The 25,457-nt window shown below is 45.8% G+C and overlaps 1 protein-coding gene across 4 annotated transcripts in view; it reads right to left on the bottom strand.

Moving 5' to 3' along the window:
• The window catches only part of LOC122538948 (hormone receptor 4), a 44,139-nt gene that overhangs the window by 6,683 nt on the left and 11,999 nt on the right, over window positions 1–25,457 (bottom strand). For 3 of the 4 annotated variants that reach the window (XR_006308957.1, XM_043673467.1, XM_043673468.1), the window contains 5 exons: window positions 16,835–16,939; window positions 8,586–9,668; window positions 7,888–8,434; window positions 5,711–5,921; window positions 4,583–4,936 (listed from right to left, as the gene is read on the bottom strand). Coding sequence is in view for 3 of the 4 variants with exons in the window: in XM_043673467.1 (XP_043529402.1) it covers window positions 4,583–4,936; window positions 5,711–5,921; window positions 7,888–8,434; window positions 8,586–9,668; window positions 16,835–16,934 (2,295 nt within the window). In the remaining variant the exon portion in view is untranslated. Of the gene's footprint in view, window positions 1–4,582; window positions 4,937–5,710; window positions 5,922–7,887; window positions 8,435–8,585; window positions 9,669–16,834; window positions 16,940–25,457 lie in introns of those variants that run through there. The other variant, XM_043673469.1, reaches the window with a different exon arrangement.

The following is a 25,457-nucleotide window of genomic DNA, read 5'->3' as shown; positions in this document are numbered from 1 at the left end:
ATTAGATTTTCATTTGTGGGGACATTTAAAATCTATTGTATACGCAACGTCGATTGAACATGCTGAAATACTACGAAATAGAATAGAGCAAGGCTTCCGACAAATTCGAGAAACACCAGGAATGATAGAGAGAGAGTAACCAGATGATTGACAAGACGCGTGCAGGCGTGTTTTCAAATGCAAGGTGGTCGTTTCGAGCATCTTTTGCAAAAGTAATTAAAACAGAAAATTCATTATATCTCATAAACAAAGACAGATAGGACATATATTTATATGATTCTTTTTTTCATTATTTTTAGACGTACAATCAGCTCCCGAAGTGGGTCCCACAAGTTACGAAATACCCTGTATAATATACAATACACGTGTTTATGACACGTTTGTTTATTTATAGACACATACATGTGCACAAAACTAGAATTACGTTGAAAGCAGAAGCTTCCGCGGTGATTTCGATCCGGCCAGTGGCAGAATCGCGAGACAGTGCTTCCTACGTGAATCCGATCCGGCCTTTCACTGACCTTTCGATCCTCGAGGTACTTCCTCGAGGTCGGTATTCGGCGGAGGAGCGCGGAGATTGGCCCGAGAGGTTCTCGGTGACACGTTCGGAGGGAAAGCCGCGATCCTCGCCTCCGCTCTGCCTCTACCCTTTCACAGTTTCGTGCATATTGACAAACGTACGTATGTACGTCGCGCAGCCGTGGGACACGCGTTCTCGTTGCTGACAGCGATCTCGCGGCGGCGGCGATGGAGGAGGAGGAGGAAGAGGAGGAGGAGGTGTTGGAGGAGGAAGAGAAGGAGGTAGGGTGAGGTCAGTGTCCCTTGTGCAGACTTTCACGAGTTACGAAACCGGCGGAGAACTGCCCGTCCTTGGCACCGGCTGTCGCTGATTTTCTATTGTCCCAACCTCCGAGTCCCCGTCGTCGTCGTCGTCATCGTCGTGTTTCACTCGGATGCTCGATAACGACTCACGTCTGCTCGACGTACGTACGCGCAATCCTTATCGAACGTCGTTCTGTTTTCTCGTCCTTTTCGCCGCCGATTATTCTCCCATTGTACCCCAGTTAAACGACTGGCTCGATCTCGTCTTTCGTTTGTTAGCAACTTCTCTGTGAAATTCCAAGTCTAACCCAAGGAGGGCCGTTGCAATCGAAAGTTGGATGGTGCGTGCAGTATCGTATATAACGGATGATTGTAACAGGGTCCAATTTCTTCGAACGACGAGTACGTTCTTCTCGGAAGCTTCTTAGTATCGTTTTAGTCACACGCAGCGGGATCGCGCTGTTCGAATTGTTTCGATTGCAGTGCCAGCCGTATCGGAGCTTCCTCTTTTAATTAGTTTCCCTTCAAATAACGCTAGAACTAGCGGCGATTAGAACGTAAAATTTTCATCGGAGATGTTAAAAAGTAAAGAAAATAGAGAGAGACTTTACGATACAACGAAGTGCACGAGTTTTTTGTTTATTTTACGAAAAATCATTTAAATCTTAAAAATTACACTGTTCTACATCTGTAAAATATACAATAAAAATTACAAATTGGTCATTTCGACCATTTTGGAAGTTTTAGTATTGAACTACGTGCACAAATCGCGTTGCTTGGCATCAAGGAAGCGCTATCGCGCCGCACGGCACTGTCCAACACGGTTTTTCAAAACACTGTCCACGACACAATTTTTTCGTATCATCTACCAGCAATTCATTTACATCACTTCAAATAAAATGACACGGCATTGAAAATAATCATTCAAATGGTATTTTGTTGCTTATATCTTTTTAACGTGTGATATGATTTAAATTTAAAGCGATTGTGCATTGCTGGCTTGCTACAAGTACGATAGGAAGAATAATATCCTCGGGACATTTTTCAAACTTTCGTAGAAAGCAGTTTAAGAAGTTTAGTTTATGTGAATTAGTTTATCCAATGTCCAATTGTCAATTGATTCAGGACTGTCTTTAGAAATTTCTTCTCCCGAAAGTCTTTCGTTCTTCTTACGTTCGTTGTTGCAGCTTTCACTCTAGGAAATCTGTTCAGAAATTATAGAATAATTATCAGCAAATTATAAAAAAAAGAGGAAGTCCAAGCTGCTGGCTAGATTTAAGTACGATGTCCCCTTAAAAGGGACAGTCGAGTTGCAAAGGCACTCGAAACAGCTAGAAAAGAACAAACTCCACGGTATGAAACATAACGGTTCGTCGCTCAGTTCTTGAGATATCTGCAGTTCCTGTCTCTGCAGGAAGACGTTCGATCCGGATATCTTCGCATTTCGTGTCGAAACTCTGGGCATCGGGTCTGTTCTCGAATGGGAACTTTTGAAATTCGCAGAGTACGTGTCTGCGTCACCTGCGAGCCGGGCACGCAACGATTCGCCCAGAGATGGAAAGTGACCTCCTTAAACGAGCTCCACGCGATCCACCACGACAATATTTATCCGATACAACGGCAGTCATCGATTTCACTTTTGGCAATGGCCTCTACCGGCTTCCGGCTCCGTTGGTTCCCGGTAATTCTTCTCCTTGTTTGCATACCGCACACGTGCTCCGTGAAACGTAATGCACAGCTGTCGTTTCGAACATCCTCCCGGACAGAGTCGATCGTTCACCGAACTGCGTACCATCGTGCGCGTAAATTGCGCACCAACAACGCGAGCTTCCGCGCGACGAATCAGAACGATCTGATTATTCCGTTTCGTCGTATTCTATCGATCGTGATTCGCGATCCGCGAAAAGCCGCAAGAGCGCCGCCACCGAACCACCGTTACAATCGCTTCATTTCAGCGAAATATATCATTATTGTTTGCGATCAACGATGAATCGTTGAATGGTTTTCCATTTCGAACGAGAGAGACAGAGAGAAAGTTCCATTCTCTAGAGGATTAAATTCGGTTGTCGAAGCCCGAACGGGCTCGTCGAGCCACGCGAATATGGCCGACGCAGCTCGAAACTCCTCGACACGGAACACTTTCACCGTGTATTGTAAAAGATAACGCGGCTGTTTAGACGAGTACGCGAAAAGACGACAGAGAGACTCCCAGCCAAGAACTCCGAGAAACCGCCGCTTGCTCGTATCTATCAGCTTTCGTAATGTGGGAAACCTTGAGGCTTGCGCAAGTCTCTCGAGTCGTAAGAAAGTGAAATTGCATTCGCCGAGTTCATTCATTTCGTTCGATCGTTATTCGCCAATCTCTCACATTTTGAGTTTCGATAAGTTTGACGAACCCTTGAACTCCTCCCTTCTGAGAAGCTTCGGTTTCTCTTCGAATGTCCAGCGCCGGCGTGTGTTTCCAGCATGGCCGCCAGGCTTCTCGATTTTCAATCGCGCGAAGCGACAATCCTCGTAGTTTGTCGATACGTTCGTTCCCTCTGCGACTTCAGTCGTAGACGGTTCAGTAGCTGCGTATTCATCGCGCGATCTCGAAACCAAAGATATCGATGACGCAACGCCAACGGCCAACACCATAATGATTCAATTTATCTCGCGGTCGTCTGGACGCGCCGCGAGGGAAACCCGACGACTTGAAGTTCCGCTATTGTTCGCGTAAAAACCTAGCTTGATTCGATCTCGATAATCCGGTTAATAAGCCGTTGATGGTATTTCAGACCGAGTCGATCTCTTCTCCTCGCTGTATATAAATCTAGATCTTTTTTTTTTTTTCTTTTTAATGGCAGTACTCTTTCTTTTTCTTTTTTTTTTGTTTTCATTAATCGTTAAGAAACGAGTCGTCGTTCTTTTTTTCCTGTCGCGTTTCATTGCGTTTCGCGTCGAAACCGATCGAGGAACGAGCGAGCACGAAAGATCTGGTCTCGGGGCATGTGATCCGATCGCGTGCAGCTGCATCGAAAGTGAAAGTGAAGATACCTTCGGGACGTTCTCATCAGCGGCGCATTCTCTCTCGGCGAGGATCAACTTTTGTCGACCCGTGCTCGATTTCTAACAAGCCGTCGCGAATAAATCATTCGAAATCGTTGTGTTGTGCGGTTGCCGGCACGGGCGACGTTGATCTATACGCGCTCGCGTCAGGGAAAAGAAGAAGAAGAAGAAGAAGAAGAAGAAGAAGAAGAAGAAGAAGACGAAGGAAAAAAAGGGAAACGTTTCACACGTATATACACGCTCGTCGTGCCTGTTAGATAATCAGCCTGATGGAGAGCTGATAGAGAAATCCCATGGAATTGATGGAATCTTTCTTATATCTCGCGCGAGTTTCCGTGTGTTATCAGGCAGAAACATCGCGTGAAATCGAGCATTCGTTGCGTCACGAGCGTCTCTTCTTCTCGCGAGGAAATGTTCGAGAGAATCCAAGGAGCCAAGGTGGAAGTTCCCTGTCCTCTCGTCGAGAGATTTCTCAACAGCTGGGTGAAAACACCGGTAGAAGGAAGGACGATACGCGTGACTTTTCAGTCTTGTCAGAAACCATCGAGAATAGATATCATTTCCCCCCTCTTAGAGACTTTGTGAAATTGTTAAATCCTCGCAATCCTCAGCGTCTGCGCGATCTCGGATAGACAGAGTGCACTCTGTCGATATTTGTCGATTGTGTCGAGCGCGGGCGATAGAAAGAGAGAAAAAAAAGGGGTGGACTTACTTCGGAGGGGTTGGTGAGCGCCGTCTTCAGGATTGTCCCGTTGACGAGGTGGCCCGAATGCGCTGGGTGACTTGAGTGACTGGTGGTAGATTGCGAGTTGAGCGGGTCGCCCGACGAGATCTTGTGATGATGAAGGAAACCACCAGCTAGCTGGACATGCTGCTGTTGGCTATGGTGAGCGACTGCGGCTACAGCCATGTGTTTGTCAAGCATCGTCGAGCCCATGGTGCTTTTGCTACCACCAAGGGATCCCGACCCGTTAACACCGCCAATGTTACCGCCGCTACTTATGCCACCCATGCTTCCACCCACTCCGCTTGTCTTGTTGCTCTTCTTGTGCTTTTTGTACTTCACCTAGGGGGCCACGAGGTGAAAATTGATCATTTATACCTCCGAGAAATAATAACACAACGATTGACATTTAGCTCCTTAGATGCGCGAATATTAATTTTAATACGGAGATGCATCTGTTTCCTCGACCGACGACAACACGTTCCATCGGCGTTGTGAAAATTTGTAAATTGACGCAATAATATGTATAATTTCACGTTTAATTTTCACTGCTTCTTTAATTATTTATAATTTAATTTGATTTTTAATTGAAATCACAGATTTAGAAGAACAAGTCATTTGTGAATGTAGCTCCAATTCAGTTTCAAAATCTATATTACCATTAATATTATTACAGTATATACAATTCTATATTTAATTTTTATTAATATTTAACGTTTCTTTAATTATTTACAATTTAAATAATTGAAATCATAAACAAAAAAAAAAAAATATATTCACCTATATTTTTCACACCATCTTTTCAAATTAGATTATTTTCAATTTTTGATACTGAAGCTGTTAACAACGTTAATTCCAATAATTCTTTATTCAAAAAACGCGTAAATTTGCAATTAATTTCATTACTTTTATTAACAGTATTATTAACATCAATGTATTAACATGTATAATGACGTTTGACTAAGAACATTGATATTGACTTTTAATCTTCTTTTTTTTCCAATTACTTTGACAATTAACGCGATGATATCGTAGCACAGCGCTACTTAATTCACTTTCGCTGTTTATGTCAGTTATTAGGACGAAGATTACGAAGATATCGGGTTTGATACTAACCTTGTAAAGGTTATACACAGCACCAGAATTCCTTCCCCCAGGCATTCGATCCTCTCGAACCGCCTGAAGGACCATACCCTGTTCAATGCACTTTTTGAAACGACAGTACTGACACCTGTTCCTCTGGGCCTTCGTGATTTCGCAACCACCCTCTGCCACGCACGTGTACACTCGCCTATTTTGCACAGTCCTTTTGAAGAAACCTTTACACCTGCGCACACATTGCACACGTTTATAGAAAAATCTTATTTCCTACGAATCTGCATGGAAAGTTAGGCTTATCACGACAAATTATCGTTGTCCACTCTTCGAATATATTTTAACGAGTGATAAAAATCTGTCTGACTGTTTCTTCAACGTGTAGATTCGTCTCGCTTGTTTCGGAAATTTTTCTCACGAAAATGAGTTTTCTGAAAACTCAGAAGTAAAGTAGAGAGAGAGAGAAAGAGAGAGAGAGAGAGAGTACTTTACGATCAGTGTAGATTCGTCTCGCTTGTTTCGGAAATTTTTCTCACGAAAATGAGTTTTCTGAAAACTCAGAAGTAAAGTACAGAGAGAGAGAGAGAGAGAGAGAGAGTACTTTACGATCAGTCGTCAAGTGTTTTTTCTTTCCGTCCAACGAATTGAGTTCCAAAGTTTCCCTTTGCTTCTCGAGGGCTGGGATATTGAAACTAGAAACCGATTAAAGATTCATGCTCGTAGAATTACGACTACGAGCACGGGGGATGCACGGGGGAGCTCGGCTCGTCGACTTTTTCCAACTAATTTGTCGGATTTGCCGGCGGACATTGAATAAACAAGCGTAAAAGCGACGCAACGATACCTTGTATTTTAACCTCGGGGACTAATCAGCCGCGTGGCAGGATATATTAGAATGGGACGTACCTTGAGATACACTTTCCGTTTCACCTTGAAAATGCGGTTCAGACACCGTAAAACAAAGACAACGACGTCTCGATTCACTTAAGAAGAAAAAAAAAAAAAGAAGAAGAAAAGACAATGAAAAGGTCATTCTCCAAATCGTTCAAGTTATCATATCAAGTGTATGATAATTGCAAAAGTGTCGTTGTAAGTATTTCTCGGTTCGGGCAAAAAATATTTTTAATCAACGAAAGCATTCGGCTCGGGCGGATCGATAGCCTAGCCTAGGACGGACGGGCTAGAATCGACGAGTAGAGGCCGGTGCAAAGTCAAAATGAAGAGTTGCCGAGCGTCGGCCGTACAGCAAGAGGGGAAACAATGAAAAACTTGATGACACGTGTATAGCACGGTATAGAAGGATTATCCGTCTGTATTCATACTTGAAGCGTGACACAGTGACCTCGTAGACACTGGGAACGATATATATATATATTTCTCTCTGTTTCTGCGAACGTTAGAACGCAGGTGGAAGTTCGGTGGAGGACAGCTAAATGTCAGAGTTCGCCGTAAGGCACCCTCAGCACTCAGTGACTAGTGCGAGCCTAACTTTCGTAGGTATATACGTAGTTCCGCGTAATTATCTCTAATTAAGCGGATCGCCCGAACAGCTGACCCGAGCCAACACGTCGCCGAAAGGTACAGAGATGTGCAACTAGACGCGCTAGTTTTGTGCAGACAACTAATTTGATCATCACGCCTCGGTCCTCTCGTGTTCGAATGCGTCGCCAGCAACCTCGTCGAAGGATTTGCCACGAAATATAATCTATCAACGATATCTATGATATAATTCTATCAAGCCTCTGCTCCTGATATTTCCAAGCTACTTTACATTAAATGGCATCCTCAGATCTTTGGGAACGACGTCGAGTTTAGTTTTAGTTAGTCGAAAATAGCTTTTTAATTTTACTAATGAATACTTCCAATCCAACGTATTGCTAAAAGAAAAAAAAAAAAAAAAGAAGAAGGGAAAGAAGAAAGAGCGTTGTCACGCACTTGAAGCTGTACCATACGTAACGGTCAAGTTTGATTTGTTCAATGTTAATTAATTTGATATAATATAATTTAATATAAATTATGTCATAGATTAAAACGACATTAACTCTGAAACGAAATAAAATTTTGCGCAGTAACATCGAAAAAACGACGTTACTCACGGGTACCACCGACACTTTCGAAAATTGTGAAAATTGTGAAATAACCGTAGCTCAGCCAACTCGAGCGTATTAAGAGAATGTTCAAGCGTAGTAGTTACTCACCCCTCACACGTGATGATGCCGTAGTGCAAACCGGTAGCCTTGTCCTCGCAAATCATACATATCATAGGCGTTTCGTCCTCCTCGTGCTCCTGAGGCGGCATCGGCGGCGCGGGTGGTGCGACCGACATCGACTGCGACGCCGTCTCGGACTTGATCACCCCTCCGTTCCTTTCCCACGTTTGCCCGGACCCGGAAGCCGTCAAGTTGAGCGCCTGCATCTGTTGCGCGGCCGGTAACTGCGTCATGTCGCCGGCCCATAACCTCTCCATGTTGAGGGGCGGGCCGGAAGAATAGGAGACGGAGGGCGGCTTGCCCCTGGACTCCTGGCCGAGGTTCAAGAGTAGCTGGGCAGCCGACTCTTCCGAGGAGGAACAGGAGGCCGCGGCGGCCGTGGTTGTCCACGAGGCCGCCGGCGGTGGTACGGGGTCCAACGGTGGTGCCGACCATATCATCGTTCGGACACCACCGATCTCGCCCATGATCACGGTGGGAGGTGGTCTCGGGGGCGCTGGCGCGGGCCTTTGCGCCGGTGGTTTCATCGTTTCGCCTGGAAGCAAGTGAAATTTTTTTGCATAAATTTTGGGAAAATTACTGGCCAAAGACGAGTGGGGGGGGGGGGGGAAGAACAATTAATATTTGGCAAAGTAAAGCGCAAACGAAAAGGCCAAAGAGACGTTTGAAAGAAACTAGGGACTTACACGAGGAAGCCGTACTGGTTGCCCCTGTGCTCGTGGAAGTTGCCCCATTCCCGCTGCTCCCTGTGTTACTGCTCAGACTCGTGCCGCTGCTAGTGGACGCGACCGCCACGTTCTGCCCGTAATTAACGGCGCTGCTGATGACCCCGTTCAGTAGCCTTTGCGTGGCGAATCCCTGTATACCGTTGTTCTGCGACCAAAATTGATGATGAGCCAGAAGGTGAGGCGGCACCGAGGGCACCCGCGGTCTGAGCGACGGCGTTTGCGGCGTCTGCTGTTGTTGGCTAACGTGCGTGCTACTCGCGCTAGGGCTCATACTCTGGCTAGGGCTGTATTGAGAAGACGGGCTGCTCCGGTGACTAGGTTGACTGGAGGTCTCCGAACGACCGCCACCGCCGCTGCCACCGCCACCTCCTCCGTCGAAAACCGAGTTGTCCGACTCCTCCTTGGTCTGCGCCGACGATAAGTCACCCTTGTCGGGGCTGTCGCTCCTCGAAGTCGCTTCCTGGGGCATCGGAGTCGTCGAGACCGCTTGCATCGGCGAGTAAGGCGACAGTCTGGTTGGTACCGGTGTACCGGAACGTTGTTGTTGATGCTGCTGCTGCTGCTGCTGCTGTTGTTGTTGTTGCTGCTGCTGCTGCTGCTGTTGTTGCTGTTGTTGCTGCTGCTGTTGCTGCTGCTGCTGTTGATAGTGCTGCTGCTGCTGCTGCTGTTGCTGTTGCTGCTGTTGTTGTTGCTGCTGTTGTTCTTCGACGACTCGGTAGCTGACCATCGAAGTGGCATCCGGGAAGACTGAATCGGGCGACGCACGGTCCGGACATGTTGTATCACGAGCCTCCAAGCCACTTGCCGCCCCGGTCCCGCGAAGAGGGTCTCGCGGTGTCCCTGGACTCGGGATGCCTAGCAGATACTCGCTTTTCACTTTGACCACGGGGCAGCCCGGCGAGCTCGGCATGTTAGCCTCCGGCGACAGGGTCGAGGTGTCGGCCATGCTCTCCCCTGGAGCAGGAAAGTTTATGGGTGAAGGAGCGTCCGCCGGCTGGATCCCGAGCGGCGAGCCTGCTGATCCAAGGGATACCGGGGAGTCTGAGAAATAAGGCGTTGGTCTCACGTTTATACTCGATGGAATATTTTGCATCACCGTTTACCTTGGGAAGGCCGCGATTACGAACGGTGGATGAAGCGTGAGATTAGTCCTAGTACGCGTGTCGTGTACACGTGACTATGGACTGCCTTTCATTTCTTTTTTTTTTTTTCTTTTCTTTTCTTTTCTGTTTCGCTCGTTTTCGTGCGATGATCGTGACGATGAGGCGATCGTGTGATGAAGGGCGAAATTTCCTAACCGAAATCTCGTCAGCGAACCAACAACCAACTATGCGAATCTCGGAACGTGAAGGAAGGAATCGTGGAAATTGAGAGACCTCGACGACCATGAGGGGCCGAGTTATCTTGGACAACTGCACGAGAGAAAAGAAAACGGGATGAAAATCGACCGGGATATGTGACCTTTGCTGGTGTAAACTCGATTTGCGTTCAAACGTCTTCTAAACTACGAGGCGTAAATCGTCGAACGAAAGATTCACCTATGTCTGGCTGCGAGTAATCTCTGTACCGATCCGAGCCTAGCCTAATAGAGATGAACACGTTAGCTGCATTCTGTTTTGACACCTCGTAATACGTAACGCGTAACGTATTGTTCATTACTATTCTTGCGTGGTTGAGCAACCGCGTTTCACCGGGCATTAATAACAATTATTGCAGCCTGGCGATTCGCACGGGATTATGAAAGTTACGCGAGATGAGATTCTTCTCCTTCTTCTTCTTCTTCTTATTCGTTCGCTCGAACTGGTTAAACTATTCGGGCTCGACTTACGATCGTAAGCGTAACCCAAGTCTCAAACTCCGATGTTTCGCGTTAATGGGTTTGGTCTTCGGTGTTTCCAGCCGGCATGAAAATGTTATTAATCATCGTGCATAAGCATGGTGGTCCATCACGTTGATTAATAGCACTTATCACGGTGGCCTGTCAATCCGCAGGCTTTATAACGTTGACAGATGCGTTTCGAAAGACGCGTGTCGTAGTTTGTTGCTCGTGTCTGTTTAGAAATCGTATCGAATCTTCTTTTATTCGCTTTGCTCGTCTCTTTCTTCTTGTTTCTCTTACTCTTCGTTCACGTTTTATACCTGTTGTACAGGGTGATATTCACGTAACTTGCACACCTGAAATAACTTTTAAATTATGCGTCCAATGAAAAATTGTGTGATACAAAAGTAGCATGGTTTCAAGGGTTGGAAAATATGGCGTAGCAATGTTTTATGCATTTCGAAATTCATTTTGGTTGTAAATCTAGTGGTTAAGGAGATATTTGACGATCATTTGTCTCGAGGATGAAAACTGCATAAAGCATTAGGATTATTTGCTTGCCACACGTTATGTTCCATGGACGTTGATGATCAAATTATCATAAAATAGGTTTACGTGAGACAAAAGTAACCTAAAACTCTTTTACTTGGAATTTAATGTTTTTCCGATTTATGACCTTGGAATTTTCGAAACCAAAATTCATACGCCATATTTCGTTTCCCTTAGAACCATACAACTTTTGTATTAAACAATTCTTCATTAGACGCATTAATTTAAAAGTATTATTTCACGTGTACAAGTTACGTGAATCACCCTCCATGTACCAACCGACTGAGTTTGTGGCACGTTATTGGTGAAAATGGAATTCCATATCTTACGATATCCTGTTCTGCTTTTTCTTTTCTACTGTGTCTTTATTGTCTGGATCTATTGAGATACAAAACTCTTGTTTAACCATTCGTTAAAGTGTATCATTAACCTCGTTAAAACATTAACAAAGTTAACGATAAATTTCAACAAATGGTCAAACAATTTTACCAGAGTTTTTGTTTCTCACGAGAACAAACCCAATATACCCAGTATATATTTTATCATGGATTTTTATCAAGTATATCCACACTATCCTCTCTGCTTTTCCTTTTCGCACGGTCAATCGATTTCAGGTTCAAATCCTCCGAACACGTCGGAACGAAAAAAAAGAAAAAGTGTCTCGAGGCTATCTAACAGTGGCAGTGTATGTATATCTCCTGTCGTTTAACGCGAGATTCAGCGAAGGCTAGGGACTCGGTGGTACCACTTCGAGATTGTTCAGACGCGCGATCGTTTCCCCACCGCAGCGTGCGAGCCCCAGGGTGCGAGGAGAGGCATCCGTAATTGCACGCGCGCGCGGCTTCCAAGGATATTTCGCGGCGAGAGCAATTTACACGAGCGACACGAAAGTGTAATACTCGTTCGGAGCGCGCTCGGATCTAGTGAAAAGGATGTGGGGACACTACCGCCGCTCGTGTAGGTCAAGGAAGGAATGCAGTTGACAAGGCCGAGCTGTGATTGTAGGTACTACCTAGGTACTACCAGTTTCCACCGATCTATTAATAGACCGAGCTGCGTGAATATCAGTTCTCTCGCGGATCATTCGTTTACATTCGTCTCTCATTCGCCCTCCTCTCGTTTCGATACTTTTCTTTCCTCGAATCGCTTGGAATCGATTTCTTCCGCCCCTCCCTCCCCCCTCTTGGTCATTCAATTACGCCTTCGATCGTTTCGTTTCGATTCTGATCACGTAATCGTGTCGCGTAATCGTAGGAGACGGCCAGAGAAGTTCATTCATCATCGACGAGATTAATCAAACCGACGAAAATGATCGTGTGATGTTCGAATGAACGATCTCGTGCTTGACTCTTAGAACACAACCGATACAATACGATTTTACTCGGCAATTTCAACGGTAGCCGGTAGTATATTAATGATAGGTACGCATTCGTGAGACAAAAGCCACTTGATTTGACGAAAGCCAATTTAAACAGATTAAAATTAAAATTTCCTCTTCACCATAGCGGCTCAAAGTCGGAATTACCGAATATTGAGCAACGATTCATCGAATCGTAGCAGCAGTATCGATGGTTCGTCATCGCGTACGGGGCCATTGTCAGATGAGATCTGAAGAAATGACGAAAGTCGAGGTAATTTCGATAGGCTGACGCGGAGAAAGCACCGTAATATGGGTGGTACAGATAGGAATACGACGGGAAGTTGTTGAACGATGTTCGTTGAAGCATTCTCAGATCCACGTCCAGTGAGTTCCAATTTTCCATCTGGCGATGGAAATCGAAAGATGCGAGCAGCAGGTTGTTCTTCAGCGGTGAACTCATTGTCCCGACACCGTAGGCGTTCATGTTCTCCATGTAATGTCTTTTCTCTGTCTGTCGAACAATTCGAGATCTTTGTCAAGTACAATTCTCTTCACCGATTGGTCGCTGGTAAGTCTGACGTTTCTGCAGCGATTGATTCTTCGATCATTCGTTACTTTCGATCTCACTTGTCAACAATGAAAAAGAAAAATCGAACCTTTATCAAACGAAGTATACAAATTGTTAATTCCTGTTCAAGACGCGTGAAATACGTTCGATCGCATACTCTCTCGCAAGTTCGTGAAAGGATTGGTGTTCGCGTAACGTTTACAACACGTGAGGGACGTAGCTGCAAGTAACACAGCGTGTCATTGATCAGACGGCGGCCGAAGTCATCGATCTTCTTCACGCGGCACCGCTCGCGGTTGCCACCACGAGCATTGAAAAAAATCATCCGACAGTTGTTGTCTCGTTGCTTGATTCCCTGTCACGTCGAGTCTTCTTCCACCCCAGTGCAGAGAACGAGAGCGGAGAAAAATAAAAAAGAAACGAAACAGGAGAAGAGCCAAGCGTCGTGGAGTGTCTTGTTGACTTCGTCCAGCCAGAATCCGCAACAAGTTGGCCGCGGCACATTCACGCGCGCAGTAAAAAGAAAAAAATCATTGATCAAACGTGTCGTTAATTACGCGATGTCGATCGTTCCTTCGTTCCCGGCGAACCTCTCGGGTTAGATCCAGTTGTCAGATCGCTCGTCCGTGTAATCTTTCCATATTGTTACGTTCGTAAAGCACTACGTCGTTCCGGTCGGCACACGTCACCGTGCAACTGCGTCGCACGTTCTCCTCCGCGTATGACGTTGCTCGCGCGTGGCCCCGCTCGCGGCGAAGGATCAATGATTCTCGGAGACGCGCGGCTCGCTCGGCTCGATCCCGGAACACGGGGAACTGGTTCGTTCGTCTGTCATCTTGCGAACAAAACTACTACTGTCTACTCTCAACGGTTGAGAGAGAGAGAGAGAGAGAGATAGAGATAGAGAGAGAGAAAGAGAAAAAGCGCGTGCCGCCGGGAATCGTGGGACGAGCGAGACTGCGCGCGTTCTCTCTCGCGTCCCTTCCGATCGACGTTATTTCCGACATAATAACAATCCAGGTTCACCGTCGTTACCATCGATTCGGCTTCCCGCCAACGGCCAGTCTCTGACCTTTAATCGCCGGTAGGTCGAGGGTCATTGGTATCGGTTACGTTCTCGGACCCACGGTTTGAAAAATCGATGCAGCCTAACCGACACGTCCGCAGGCTGCTGATTCCTTTCGCCGCCGAAGAGGCGAACGATCGATCGTTCTCTATTCTCCTTGCTTCGTCGATAATTTCGGTAAATTTTCTACGGTGCGAGAGAAAGAGAGAAAGAGAGAGACGACGACGAAGGAAGAAAGATTGTTTCGCATGCTCGCACGAGTTCAGACGAAGCCGAACTAGCGGTGCATGTCCGGGAAAACCGCGTGGGTTGATACTCAACGCTGCAACGCCGCCGGCGACCGCCACCCCCTCTCTTTCCCAACTTACCTTCCCCCATCCTCGCAGCACATTGACGTCTGAACTACCCCCACGGGGTAACCGATCCCTCTTAACCGATCACACAAAAACCCGCGTTCGGGACTCGATGTGCATAGTCGGGACTCTCCGATACGACGCACGGGTCCACGAGGGTGAACCTAACCGGACGCGAGCATCTTCAGGAAGAATATATAGGATAGGGTATTTATGGCGATGGACGTTATAGGTGTTAGAGATCAAGAGCGTCGGTAATTCGAGAGGGGAGGGGGAGGGGGGGGGGATGGTAAGTCGACACTCTTGTTGCCCGATGTCCGTTTATCGTTATGTCAAGGTTATTGATTTCTTTTTCTCTTTCTTCTCGGTGGTTGGTTTGGTCTGTCGATTCACTTTAGTTTTGCATTTCCGCTCTTGGCTGTTAAATACTTGTCGAGCGAAGATCGTTTGTCACCGGGCGATCGAATTGGAAAGCCGTTGGTCTAAAGGTGAAGATGAATTTCGTCGTCGCGTTGTCACCTTATTTTTATCTCCGCGATTAAAAATATACACGGCGAATAAACGAAACGGCTGTTACAGAAAAAGAAAAAATTGACTATTTTAGAAAACGCGGTTGTATTTCGAGACGAAGGTGCCTCCAAGTCCTTCAGACGAGGTATGCGTGATAAAATTATGCAGCTCGACCGGCGTGCCGCGCAACGAAAACACTGAGTGAACTTTGTCGACACCATTATTTGAATAACTCGCGTCTATTTTGTTGCAAGATCAATGGGTTGCATTGGAGCCGATCCAAAAAACTTTGTTTGTCCATTTTGTAAAGAGGCGCGATAGATCTTCTCCACCACCAAGATCGGCGGTGGCTCGATCCGAAAATTCTTACGCTTCCCCCGTAACTATCGCCGAATCTCGTTTTCATAATTTTCCAAAGCGAAAGCCAGGGATTAAATACACACGTTTTATACACGGCGTTTTGTACAGCGCGACGTATGAAAACGCACGTTGTGACAAATCGAGGCTATCGAATATGCCATTATGGGCGGTAACTAATCATTAGATCGTTGCGCTACGGCCACTTTCATGACTCGTTCTGGATATTCTCAACGAGAAAAGTGCGCTTGCTCGCTCGCTCGCTCGCTCGCTGAGCTTTGGTCAGACAATGATATACGATCTCTCTCAAAGACACGATTGCGACAGCTGTTGAAATCTCGATACGATATTGTTTTGCTCGTTTTATAATTAACGATCGCCGCTCGACAATTGGAGATTTACGAGTCGCTTTTAACCTTGCCAATTCTGACATTCGTTCGGGCTCGGCTTTCCACCATCGTCGAACGTAGGGTAAGATTCGAGTGAGATTCATTATGGCTCGATCTCATTATACAGTTTGTCAAATTTCAATTTTCAGTTTTTCAATGTGGCGTATTATATTTCGATCACAAGCCACTTTAATCGTTCTTCATCGTTCATTTTCATTTGACGTTGTGTACGATTGAATATTCTCAAAAATTTATTCCCGCATCATCCTTTAAACTATAATTTTACCAACACTTTACCAAAAAGATAATCAAATTATCGGAATACAATGTGTTGACGCAATGTTTAGAGGTTATGGTTACACTTCTATAATGAGATATGTATTGTCGTATCGTTATGAAAAATCTTGATCGTATTAACCGTTTTTCTTGCTCGTTTTCATTTAAAGTTATGCATAATGCGTGTAATTGATTATTCTCAAACATTTCTTGCATCATCCTTTAAGCTATAATTTACTAACATTTTACCAAAAAAGGTATACACTTTTTTGGAATACTTCCTGTATTGATATAATGTTTAGCGATTATCGTATCGTTATAAAAATAAACAAATGAGTTATCACTCACGAACTATTAAATGGCCCAGTGTTTTAGGTTTTTGTTGACCCATCATGAATATTTCTTTTGTTTCTGTAAATCTACGATTATTTTTCAACTCTCTGTTTGTAACGTTATAAAAATATATACATTTTTTTTTTTTATAATATCGATTACATTCAAGATGTAAGAATTCTTTACAAAAAAAAGCGAGCCTTCACTCCCCGACTCGCTCTACACCTTTCAGAGTCAAAGACATCTAGGGCAACGCCGACAACGATTCAGGAATTTCTCGAAATTCTCGTGACAACGACTTCCCGGACAGGGATGAACGATCGCTGATGAAAACGAAAGCACAAGCTGTTCCCACACTGTCGTTTTGCCTATCGACGAAACGCTATCCGACGCTGTATGCAATTAAACATGAAATTAGACCATGGTCTTCGGATGTTGATCGTTTGAAAAATGAAAGGGGAGTATTATTAGTAAGAGCTCGAGTCGATGAAGTACGAAGGGACACGTCGCGAATGGGGGATAAAAATCGTTTTTCGCGCGCGATGCGAGGGAAGAAAGGGTGGAAGGGTAGGTGGATGGATGTCGTTGAAACGAGAGAGAAAAGGAAAGGGAGAAATGATTTCTTACCGTCGCTACTACATCGGGAGTCGACCTTCCTCCTTTTCAACTTGAGGTCTTGAAACAAGCTCATGTTGTCTAGCTCACACGGGCTGCTCGTAAGGGTCATAATTCCTGCAAATCAAACAGAGAGAAAGAGAATTAGCCTCGAGCGTGTGTTGAACATTTTACAAAAAAAAAAAAAAAAAAGAAAAAGAAATCGAAGAATACAGAGACAGCGAGACAGAGAGAGCGAAAGGATCGTTTGCAGTGAGAAGCATCTTCATTAAGTCAACCTGCGCGAGTGGAGCTTTCGCGTGCGTCATTTGAAGCAGCGACGTTGCTCGGACGTTCGCAACTCCGTCTTATTATTATTATAACGCGGACCGTTACATCTCTCTACGCGATTCTCGCGAATGTAACTTTCGCTACTGGAAGTGGAACTTAATTTAATTTAATGTACATTCGCGAGCTTCGTCGATATTGTCGCGAAGGCGCCAAAAAATTCTTCTGCTTTCGATACCAGCGACAAGTGTTACGAAGGTTACGTCACGTGAGGAGCAACTTTCTCGTTGTTTCACGTGCATGTTGCTCGATACGACGGTTCAAAGACTATGGCTTTCCCTTTTGGTGGCTCGTACGAGAACGCGGACTGGTAGATCCTCTTGATCAACGTTTTGGAAGTCATCTCGCTTGCCGGCTATCGCAAGGAGAACGGCCTATTGCAATGCGAACGTAGATAGATGCGTGCTGATACGGACGAACGCATAGTTCGCCATTAACCCCTCTTTAGCTAATAGCGTACAATTGGATCGTTGCATTGTGAGTATCTTATGCGGCGCATAAAGATGTGATTCGATGCCGATCTATCGATAAACTCGCGGAAACCTCGTTTGCCCGGCAAACATTCTGGAAATATTGCACTTTCAGTGGCAAACGACGTAGACACGCGTCAAGAATATAAAGAATAATATTCGTTTTTAACCTCCTTGGCCACTGGAATGCCGCTATAATGGCTCACAGAGTGTTTCTCAGCTCGAAAACTGCTGTCGTTACGATTTCTCATAATGATATTAATAAGCTGTATAATTAAAGAAGCTTTAATTTATTCATTCTTTCAATTTCGAAAAATATTAATTTATCCAAAGTTTGTTTAAACGAAATTAATGTAAATTTCGATATTATGCCTAGTTTGCGTTAAGGGGGGTTATATTTTTATTTATATTATATATATTATTACTAATTATATTTATATATTATATATTTTTATAATTATATTCATATTTATATTTATATAATTATATTTATATTCATATTTATATATTATATATTTTTATAATTTTATTTATAATTATATTTATATTTATATTCACATATATTATATATTTTTATAATTATATTTATATTTATATTTATATATTATATATTTTATAATTATATTTATATTTATATTCATATATTATATATTTTTTATAATTATATTTATATATTATATATTATACATATAATATATGATACTATTACAGTATATACTAAGTATAAGTTATATACTATTATATTTATATATTTGTAGAGAGCGTAGTTTCGCCGCATAATTATAGAGTATCGTAAGTAACAACGAAGCGATTTCCCTATGTTTTCTGGCACTTTTGGGCCAGGGTGCTTGCTTTCTCCACTTCCTAGTGGGATTTTCCCCGCGTTTGCTCGTGTTTCGGCTAATTCCTATAATCGAGTCCGCACCGACGAAACGGAAAACGGCAGATAACTGTGGGAGGGTGGAGGGATCGATATTCTGCGTTAAATTGCCGCGCTCTTGAACATCCACTGCCGCTCCATCCGCGCGAAACGCGATTAGGCGCACTTGCACGCCTTCGCGTCTAATCTCCACGCCTGTTTGCGCTCGTAATCGAGTTATTTCGTTTTCTTCCTTTTGTTTTTTCCCGCGAACCAATTCGTACACCTCGTCCCCTCGGTATTCACGATCGATCGTATCGTCCCGCGATTCACGGCGTGAAATCGCGGCTCGATTCTACGAATCTCGGAGTCGCGGATCGGAGAAATTGCTGGCTACTGCAAAGAAAGAGTACCTCTTGACGCGACAGAGAAAGTTCCTTCGCCGCGATTCATCAGCGACACGCGATTATTCGCCGGAGCCCGAGCGTAGGAAACGCGGCTTGGTTGCGAGCCAGAGGTCGCGCACGATCGGTATCGAGCGTCTGTAAATTTAGACGGGAACAGGCGACGCGAAGGGTAAATGAAAATCCTCCGCGGATAAGTCTCACGCGGCAGCGATGTTCCGTGTGTCGTCTCTCAAACGAGGCTCAAACGTACCTCTTACGTCACGCGCAGACGTCGCTTGAAGAGTAACCTAATAAACATTTTTAATGAAACTGTTGCGCAATCGCTCGGTTGGCATGCGACAGCAGAGTACACGTGTACTTGCGCTAACGCCTAATCCCTATCTGGCAGATCTCCTATTCCAAATGTCAGGAACGTTCGTAAAAATGAATTGCATCGACGTGATTGAGCATCATTTTTTTTTTTTTTTGATGCCTTACACCTGTTCTGCCAAGAGAAATCACCTGCCAGCATCCGATTATTCGTCGATTAACGATCGCGGACGAAAAAATCGTGTTTACACGACTCTAGGCGACATCGGGTTTATCAAAACGATCCACAGCGTGTCACGGAGTACCTCTCTCACGTGAAGCCGTAAAATTCTCGTTTTTACTGGCAATGAACGTAAGAGCAGCGATTTATCATTATCTGCAAGGAGTATTATTATTGAGTTGGATACCTGATGCACCGATCGACGCGAACTTATTGCACGTTTCGATTAGTTCACGCGTGATCCAAATCAGGGCTTCTGAAAGTGTGAGTTGGGTTATTAGGCGTAATTAAACTTTGGCAGAAATCTTAGGAAAACTGGAAGACTGATACGAATATTTGACTTTGTCCTTAATGCATGGTGAAATTATGTTTGTGCGTATGCCAAAGAATTGTTTTCGAGTAAATTTTCATTCCTTATTTGTCATCGGCAAATGTTTCGACTCGTATTCCTACTTTATATATATATATCCAGGGTCGCGAAAATATTTGCTCGAGCAAGGGAGGGGAAAAGTTGGAAAAGCCCTGATCTAAATGGCGACTGAAGCACGCGTGCGTAAGGTTTCGAAGGTTGAAATCGACGTTTTGAGATCACGTAGAGAGGAAAGGAAAACTAAAACTAGGAATACGCGGAATCGAAAAGAATCGGTGACGTTGCGGCGCAGGTCGCGAGTGTGCGAACGGGGCTTTAAGCCAGCTTCACAACCAACCACGTGGGCGAGTGTGTGCGTGGTGAGCGTGCACGACGCCAGATGGCGTTCACATGCACCGTCCACACGGACGAAGGCGCATCCACGGTGCGCGGGTGCGCCGGCGCGCGCGTACCACACACACATACACACACACACTCGCCGCGAGCGGCACTAAACCGGGTATAGGTGGTGGTGCAGCGGGGTCCTTGCTCCCTGGCGTATGTAGGTCAGCAGTCTCACACACGCTACTATTCTTGCGTAACCAATGCATGCACACGACCGGCAGCTGCCGCCACTGTGGCGTGCACATGCACACACCGAGACGGAAAGTGCAGCCAATGCACTAACCTACGGTCTCTTCTTGAGAGGCCGCCGGCGATCTTGTGTTGTGTACACGCGAGCCGTGCACACACACACACACACACGTCGCTTGTGTGTCCGCGGCTCTCTGCCGGGGCTCAAAGCCACGCAAGTTCTCGCTATCTCGGCCAAGCTTTTTCGAGGTTCGCGCTTCACCCCGATACTCGTGGTATTTGCTTCATTAAACGCGACGCTGTCGCAAGGAGGAAGAGGGATCGCTAGAGCTTTTCACACACACACACACACACACACACACATACACACGTGTATATCGTTCTTTTTCTTCTTTTCTCTCGCCGATGCTTTTCCTTCGTCGCCACCACGCGGTTTTTAATTGAACGGTGGGCAAGTCCGCTCGATAATTGGAAAGTTGTGTAACACGTTATTAGTTCTATTCCGACAATTCGCGGGATCGATGATCGACGATTCAACAATGCTTGAGAAAAATTTGGCGCCAGAAGCCAGGATTTTTGACTTCGTGACAAAATTAACGACGTCAATGACATTGAAAGACGTGAAGACCACCAAGTTGCAAGACGACGCTCACTTTTGCTATTATTAAAGTCATTCTCTATTTGTCGCGCCGTTCGTTATTTCTGCACGCGACCGAAAGTTGAATAACTCGTAATTAAATATCGCGTTCATGCCCGAAATATTTTCAAAGTTCCTGCTTGTCTTTGTTCAAAGTTTGTTCCTCCCCCCCCCCCCCCCCCCTTGATTAAAACATGCATGCAACAATATTTGCACGCGCGCGCGTAACGTTTTAGCCTGCCCGTGGCACGCCGCTTACGTAACCAAATGAAAGGTTAGAAATTTCGTTTTACATAACAGGAAAGTAAAAATGCTTTTTCGATCGATCTCGCAGCGATCGCGTGTTACAGTTTCTCTCTCACTTATCGTCGATATTTCCTCGCCGGCGTTGCCGTGTAAACCGGTGTAATTATTTTCGTCGATCCGTTTCCTGGCGGTCGTAACGCAGGAACGTAATCGCTCAACAGGAAGCGAAGTTGCGTAATTCATTGCGCGGCGGCTGAATGAAGTGCACATCGATATGGGAGATTTTACAAAAAAAATTCAATCGCCCACCAATGACTCAAAATAGACTGTGCCGTACATACACACATGGAAATTTGAATTTCAAAGCGTTCGTTGATTTGCATAACGCTTCGAGAGGTAAACAGAGACGTACCGAGGAGATACAAGTTAAGATGGAAGAATTGAGAACAACAATTCTGGGATTTAACGCGCTGTTGCCAATTGATCTCGCGACGCTTCGCCTCGGTAAGTGGAAATCACCGGCTTGCAAAATTGCATCGCAACAACGCGTTCTTCAATTAAGTTTGCAAATGTGTTCAAATGTATGAATTACGAATTTACAAATGTACATAAATTCCGTTAAATATGTCAACGGAAAGGTTTGCAAATTTGTCTCGAGGTTTGTAAATTCAAATAAAACACGACGCAGCTTCTTTCATTCGTTTAATTCGCTCCCTACTGTTGCAAACGATAGAAACATGGTCAAAGCATGGTCGAGGCGTCTCCAACTAGGAAACCTTGCTCGATTCCCATCGTGCAAGAGAGCACGGAGCGGGTAACATCGTCGCGAAATCCAGCGAAACAGAAACCGGCGTAATTTCATGTGCCACGGCTAGATTTGAACGGGGCTGCTAGGGGCCGCTGACGGTGAAAGTGACTCTCCCACGCCATGACATCCTAGATCCACCGCTCCCCTCCCACTCGATCCGCCGGTCTGACTCTCGGCTCTTTGTTTCTCCTGTCCCGTGGGAGGTGGGGGACTCTGTTGCTCTTTCTCTCCTTCGAGCAAAATATCCTGGCCAACGAAACGCGATTGGTTCTCTCTCGCGTTTCGTGCCACGACGAGGAAACGAATTCTTGACAATGGTAATGAGTCGCGGACGAAACAACGTTCGGCTGCCTTCGAACGAACCAGGAAATCGGAGTCGGCGAGCTGGCGCGAAATGTGCTACACCGAAATTTGCGGAGAAAAATGAGAAGAATGAGAAACGGGGATATGAATCTTGGCATTGATCGATTAATTAATATCGTGGCTGAAATGAATTTCGAGACTGTCGTTGAAAATTACTTGCTCGCAGGACAGACCTAACAGAATGTTTTCCCTAAGAAGTCTAGCAGCCAGCAGAAATTATTTGCAGAGTCGTTCGTGGAACGCGGGAGGAGTCGAACGTGTGAAAAATCGAGCGCCGAGCTTCACGCGTGCTTTATCACCGACCCATTGAGGTGCCGTTATTCGAAACAGCGGCTCGTCGCTTATCAAGCTGGGCACTCGCGGGCGCGAACACTCGTTTCTCAACCCGTGTTCACCTTCGAGCTTATCGTGGCAAGGGAAACGGGAATGTCGATGCAACAACGACAGTTGAAGAAGAGCTTCTACACTTTTCAATGTTTGTCGCTTCTTTGCAGTCATGAACATCTTAAAGAAAGGCGACTGTTTTGCGAAAACACGATTCTCGATCGAACTGGGTTCGCCGAACTTTCTTTGTAGATGTAGAAAAAAAGACAGACAGAGAGAGAGAGAGACTTCCTCGAGCGTATATCGCATTATCTCGGACAAGCCGGAGTAAGGAAACGGTATTATCGCGTAGGAACGTTCTCGAACGCACGTATCACCGGTAGATCGGTAGTTAGGTTGGCTGTTCCTAGCGAAGGAGAGTCAGAGCGGCAAAGGGTTGGCCGCTTACTCACGCACCATCGAGAGATCCATCGAGAAATTTCTCCGACGTTTCCACGAGACGGTGGAGCAACGTTATAAATATTCCCTCTTAATGTGTGGATCTTACGTGGATCGTAACGCGCACGTTGCACGACGTGAGAGAAAAGAAAAAAAAAAAAAAAAAAAACGAGAGAGTGAAGGAGAAGCAGAAAGAGGACGAAGGAAAGAAGGAAAGAAAGAGAGTAAGAGAGGGAAGGAGGAAGAGTTGGAGAGCAGGAGGGACACGACAGGAATCGTGTCTCGCGGATGCTCGTGAGTCGGGCAAGCCAGTGAGAACGGCCAGTGAGAGTCGGAGAGCCACCGGTACGTTGAACCTCCGCAGTGAAAGTTTCTATTATACCACTGGCCTTACCTTACTTTTCCTACGGCAAGCTCTGCCGCGTTGTGTCATAAGTCCGACGAGCGGCGAGTGGAAACGTCGAAATTCGTTCCTACTCGCCTTCGTTACTTACTCAGCCGGCCCCGAGCTGAGAATTTTCGAGGCGTAATCGCCGACAGCGATTCTCGCGAATTTCGTGGTCCCACACGAGGAAACTTGTTGATGTTTTTATCGACGGTGGACACGTTCCGAAGAAAAACTCACATTCAGAGAGTTTTTCGCTACTCTTGGCCAACCAACCTTTGGTTTCAGCGTACGCGAATCGTCGGATCAGCGCATAGCTGCTTCCGAACGTTGCAACACAACGCGCGCGTTCGGCGTTGTGTCGAAACAGCAGCAAGCCACCACTGGAAATATTCCAGCTAGTCCGTGAAAAACCGCGTTAGCTGAAATTATATTATACGCGTATGTATAAAACGCGCATGAAGTTCACTCGTTACGCCATGAACGTGCAACGAAGTTGCTTGCCGACTGCTGTTGCAATCTGGAGCAAACGTCGGCGCGTTACGAAGCTACGAAGAGCACCGCGAGTGTTCCACACTCTTCGTTCGTTTGCGCAACGAGATCTCGCTGGATCTTGGGCCGATCTCGGGTTCGAATTTCGCGGGCCGCTTCCGCCTTCGAGCGGCGATTAATTTCCAGTTTCTCAACTGGATTCGTAACCCACTTTCGGGGGATCGAAGTGTACAGAACGAAGTCGTGGATTGCGTAATTAATATCTCGTTCCTCGACCGCGAGACCGAAATCGCATGCCGATCCCCAGCCAGTCGACTCTGGTCCCCCGTTCTCCGCGGAAACGAGAATCGTTCTCGTGCCTCCTCCGACCAACGATTCGCAATTGGCGAAGCGTGCAATTGTGAAATCGCAGTTGCAGTGTTATTGACCTGCGGAGGACAAACTGGCAGCTCGGGAATTAAAGCTTCGCGAAGCTTCTCCCTGATTTGCAGAAAAAAAAAAAAAAAGAACTTGATATCAAAGGATAGTTTAGTTCTCCTGAAGTTGTGTCATTATACATCTCGATTAAGCTACTTTGTTAATTGGTTTCCCTTGAACGATACGGATACAAAACAGAATTTTTTTTTCACGAAAGATTTAAAGCAAGAGTCCTACCTATGTGACGACCTTGTAGAACACTCATCTTCGCGCACATGGTATACTACTACACTAGAGGACGAAGCTCTACTATCGAAATATCCAATCCTCTTTCACGCTGGGCCACTGGATCGCGGCAACGATCATCGATCGATTCGTTCACACGAATGTTCGCACTTTCGCCCGTGATTAAACGCACGTAACAGTCCGTTCGACGATCGATTCACGCGGACTCGTTCCATCCTTCGAGGCACACGTGTTCACTTTGGCCGAAAAATCGACGATCGTCGCCGAGTACTCGACGTCACTGCACGATTCATCGTCGCTGCGAGCGATTTTCAGACTTGCGAGGCGAACTTGCGGGACGATTCACTCGCGAGCCGACCAAACGGAGTCGAATCGTGGACGAAGAAGCGAAGGACCGGGCCGGAAGAGACGGCGAGACGATCGGAACGCGCGGGAGCCCCGAAGTGAACGCTTCGCACAGCCCAAAGTTTTTGGGGCAGCCCGAGTTGTGCGGGCCACGCGATCCACCGAAGTTGCGGTGCCGTAGTGGTGGCACCGGTGACCTCGATACCAACCGAGGCCCTCCAATCCAAACGCCCAATGCCAAAAACTCGACACGCGTGCACGCGGGGACTTTCACTCTCTCGAGTCTGGCCGCCAGTCGAGCCGAACTTCGGAACGAAAACGAACGATCGCAGCAATCGAGATGTTTCTTCGACCCTGCGATTAGACTAGACCACTCGAAGATAAGACGAGACATATCGC

Source organism: Frieseomelitta varia, unplaced genomic scaffold (genome assembly GCF_011392965.1).
Source record: "Frieseomelitta varia isolate USP_RPSP 00005682 unplaced genomic scaffold, Fvar_1.2 scaffold_182, whole genome shotgun sequence".
In the NCBI taxonomy this organism is placed as follows: Eukaryota; Metazoa; Arthropoda; class Insecta; order Hymenoptera; family Apidae; genus Frieseomelitta; species Frieseomelitta varia.
The sequence above is the reverse complement of the archived record's forward strand: the minus strand, read 5'-3'. Positions and strand labels throughout refer to the sequence as shown.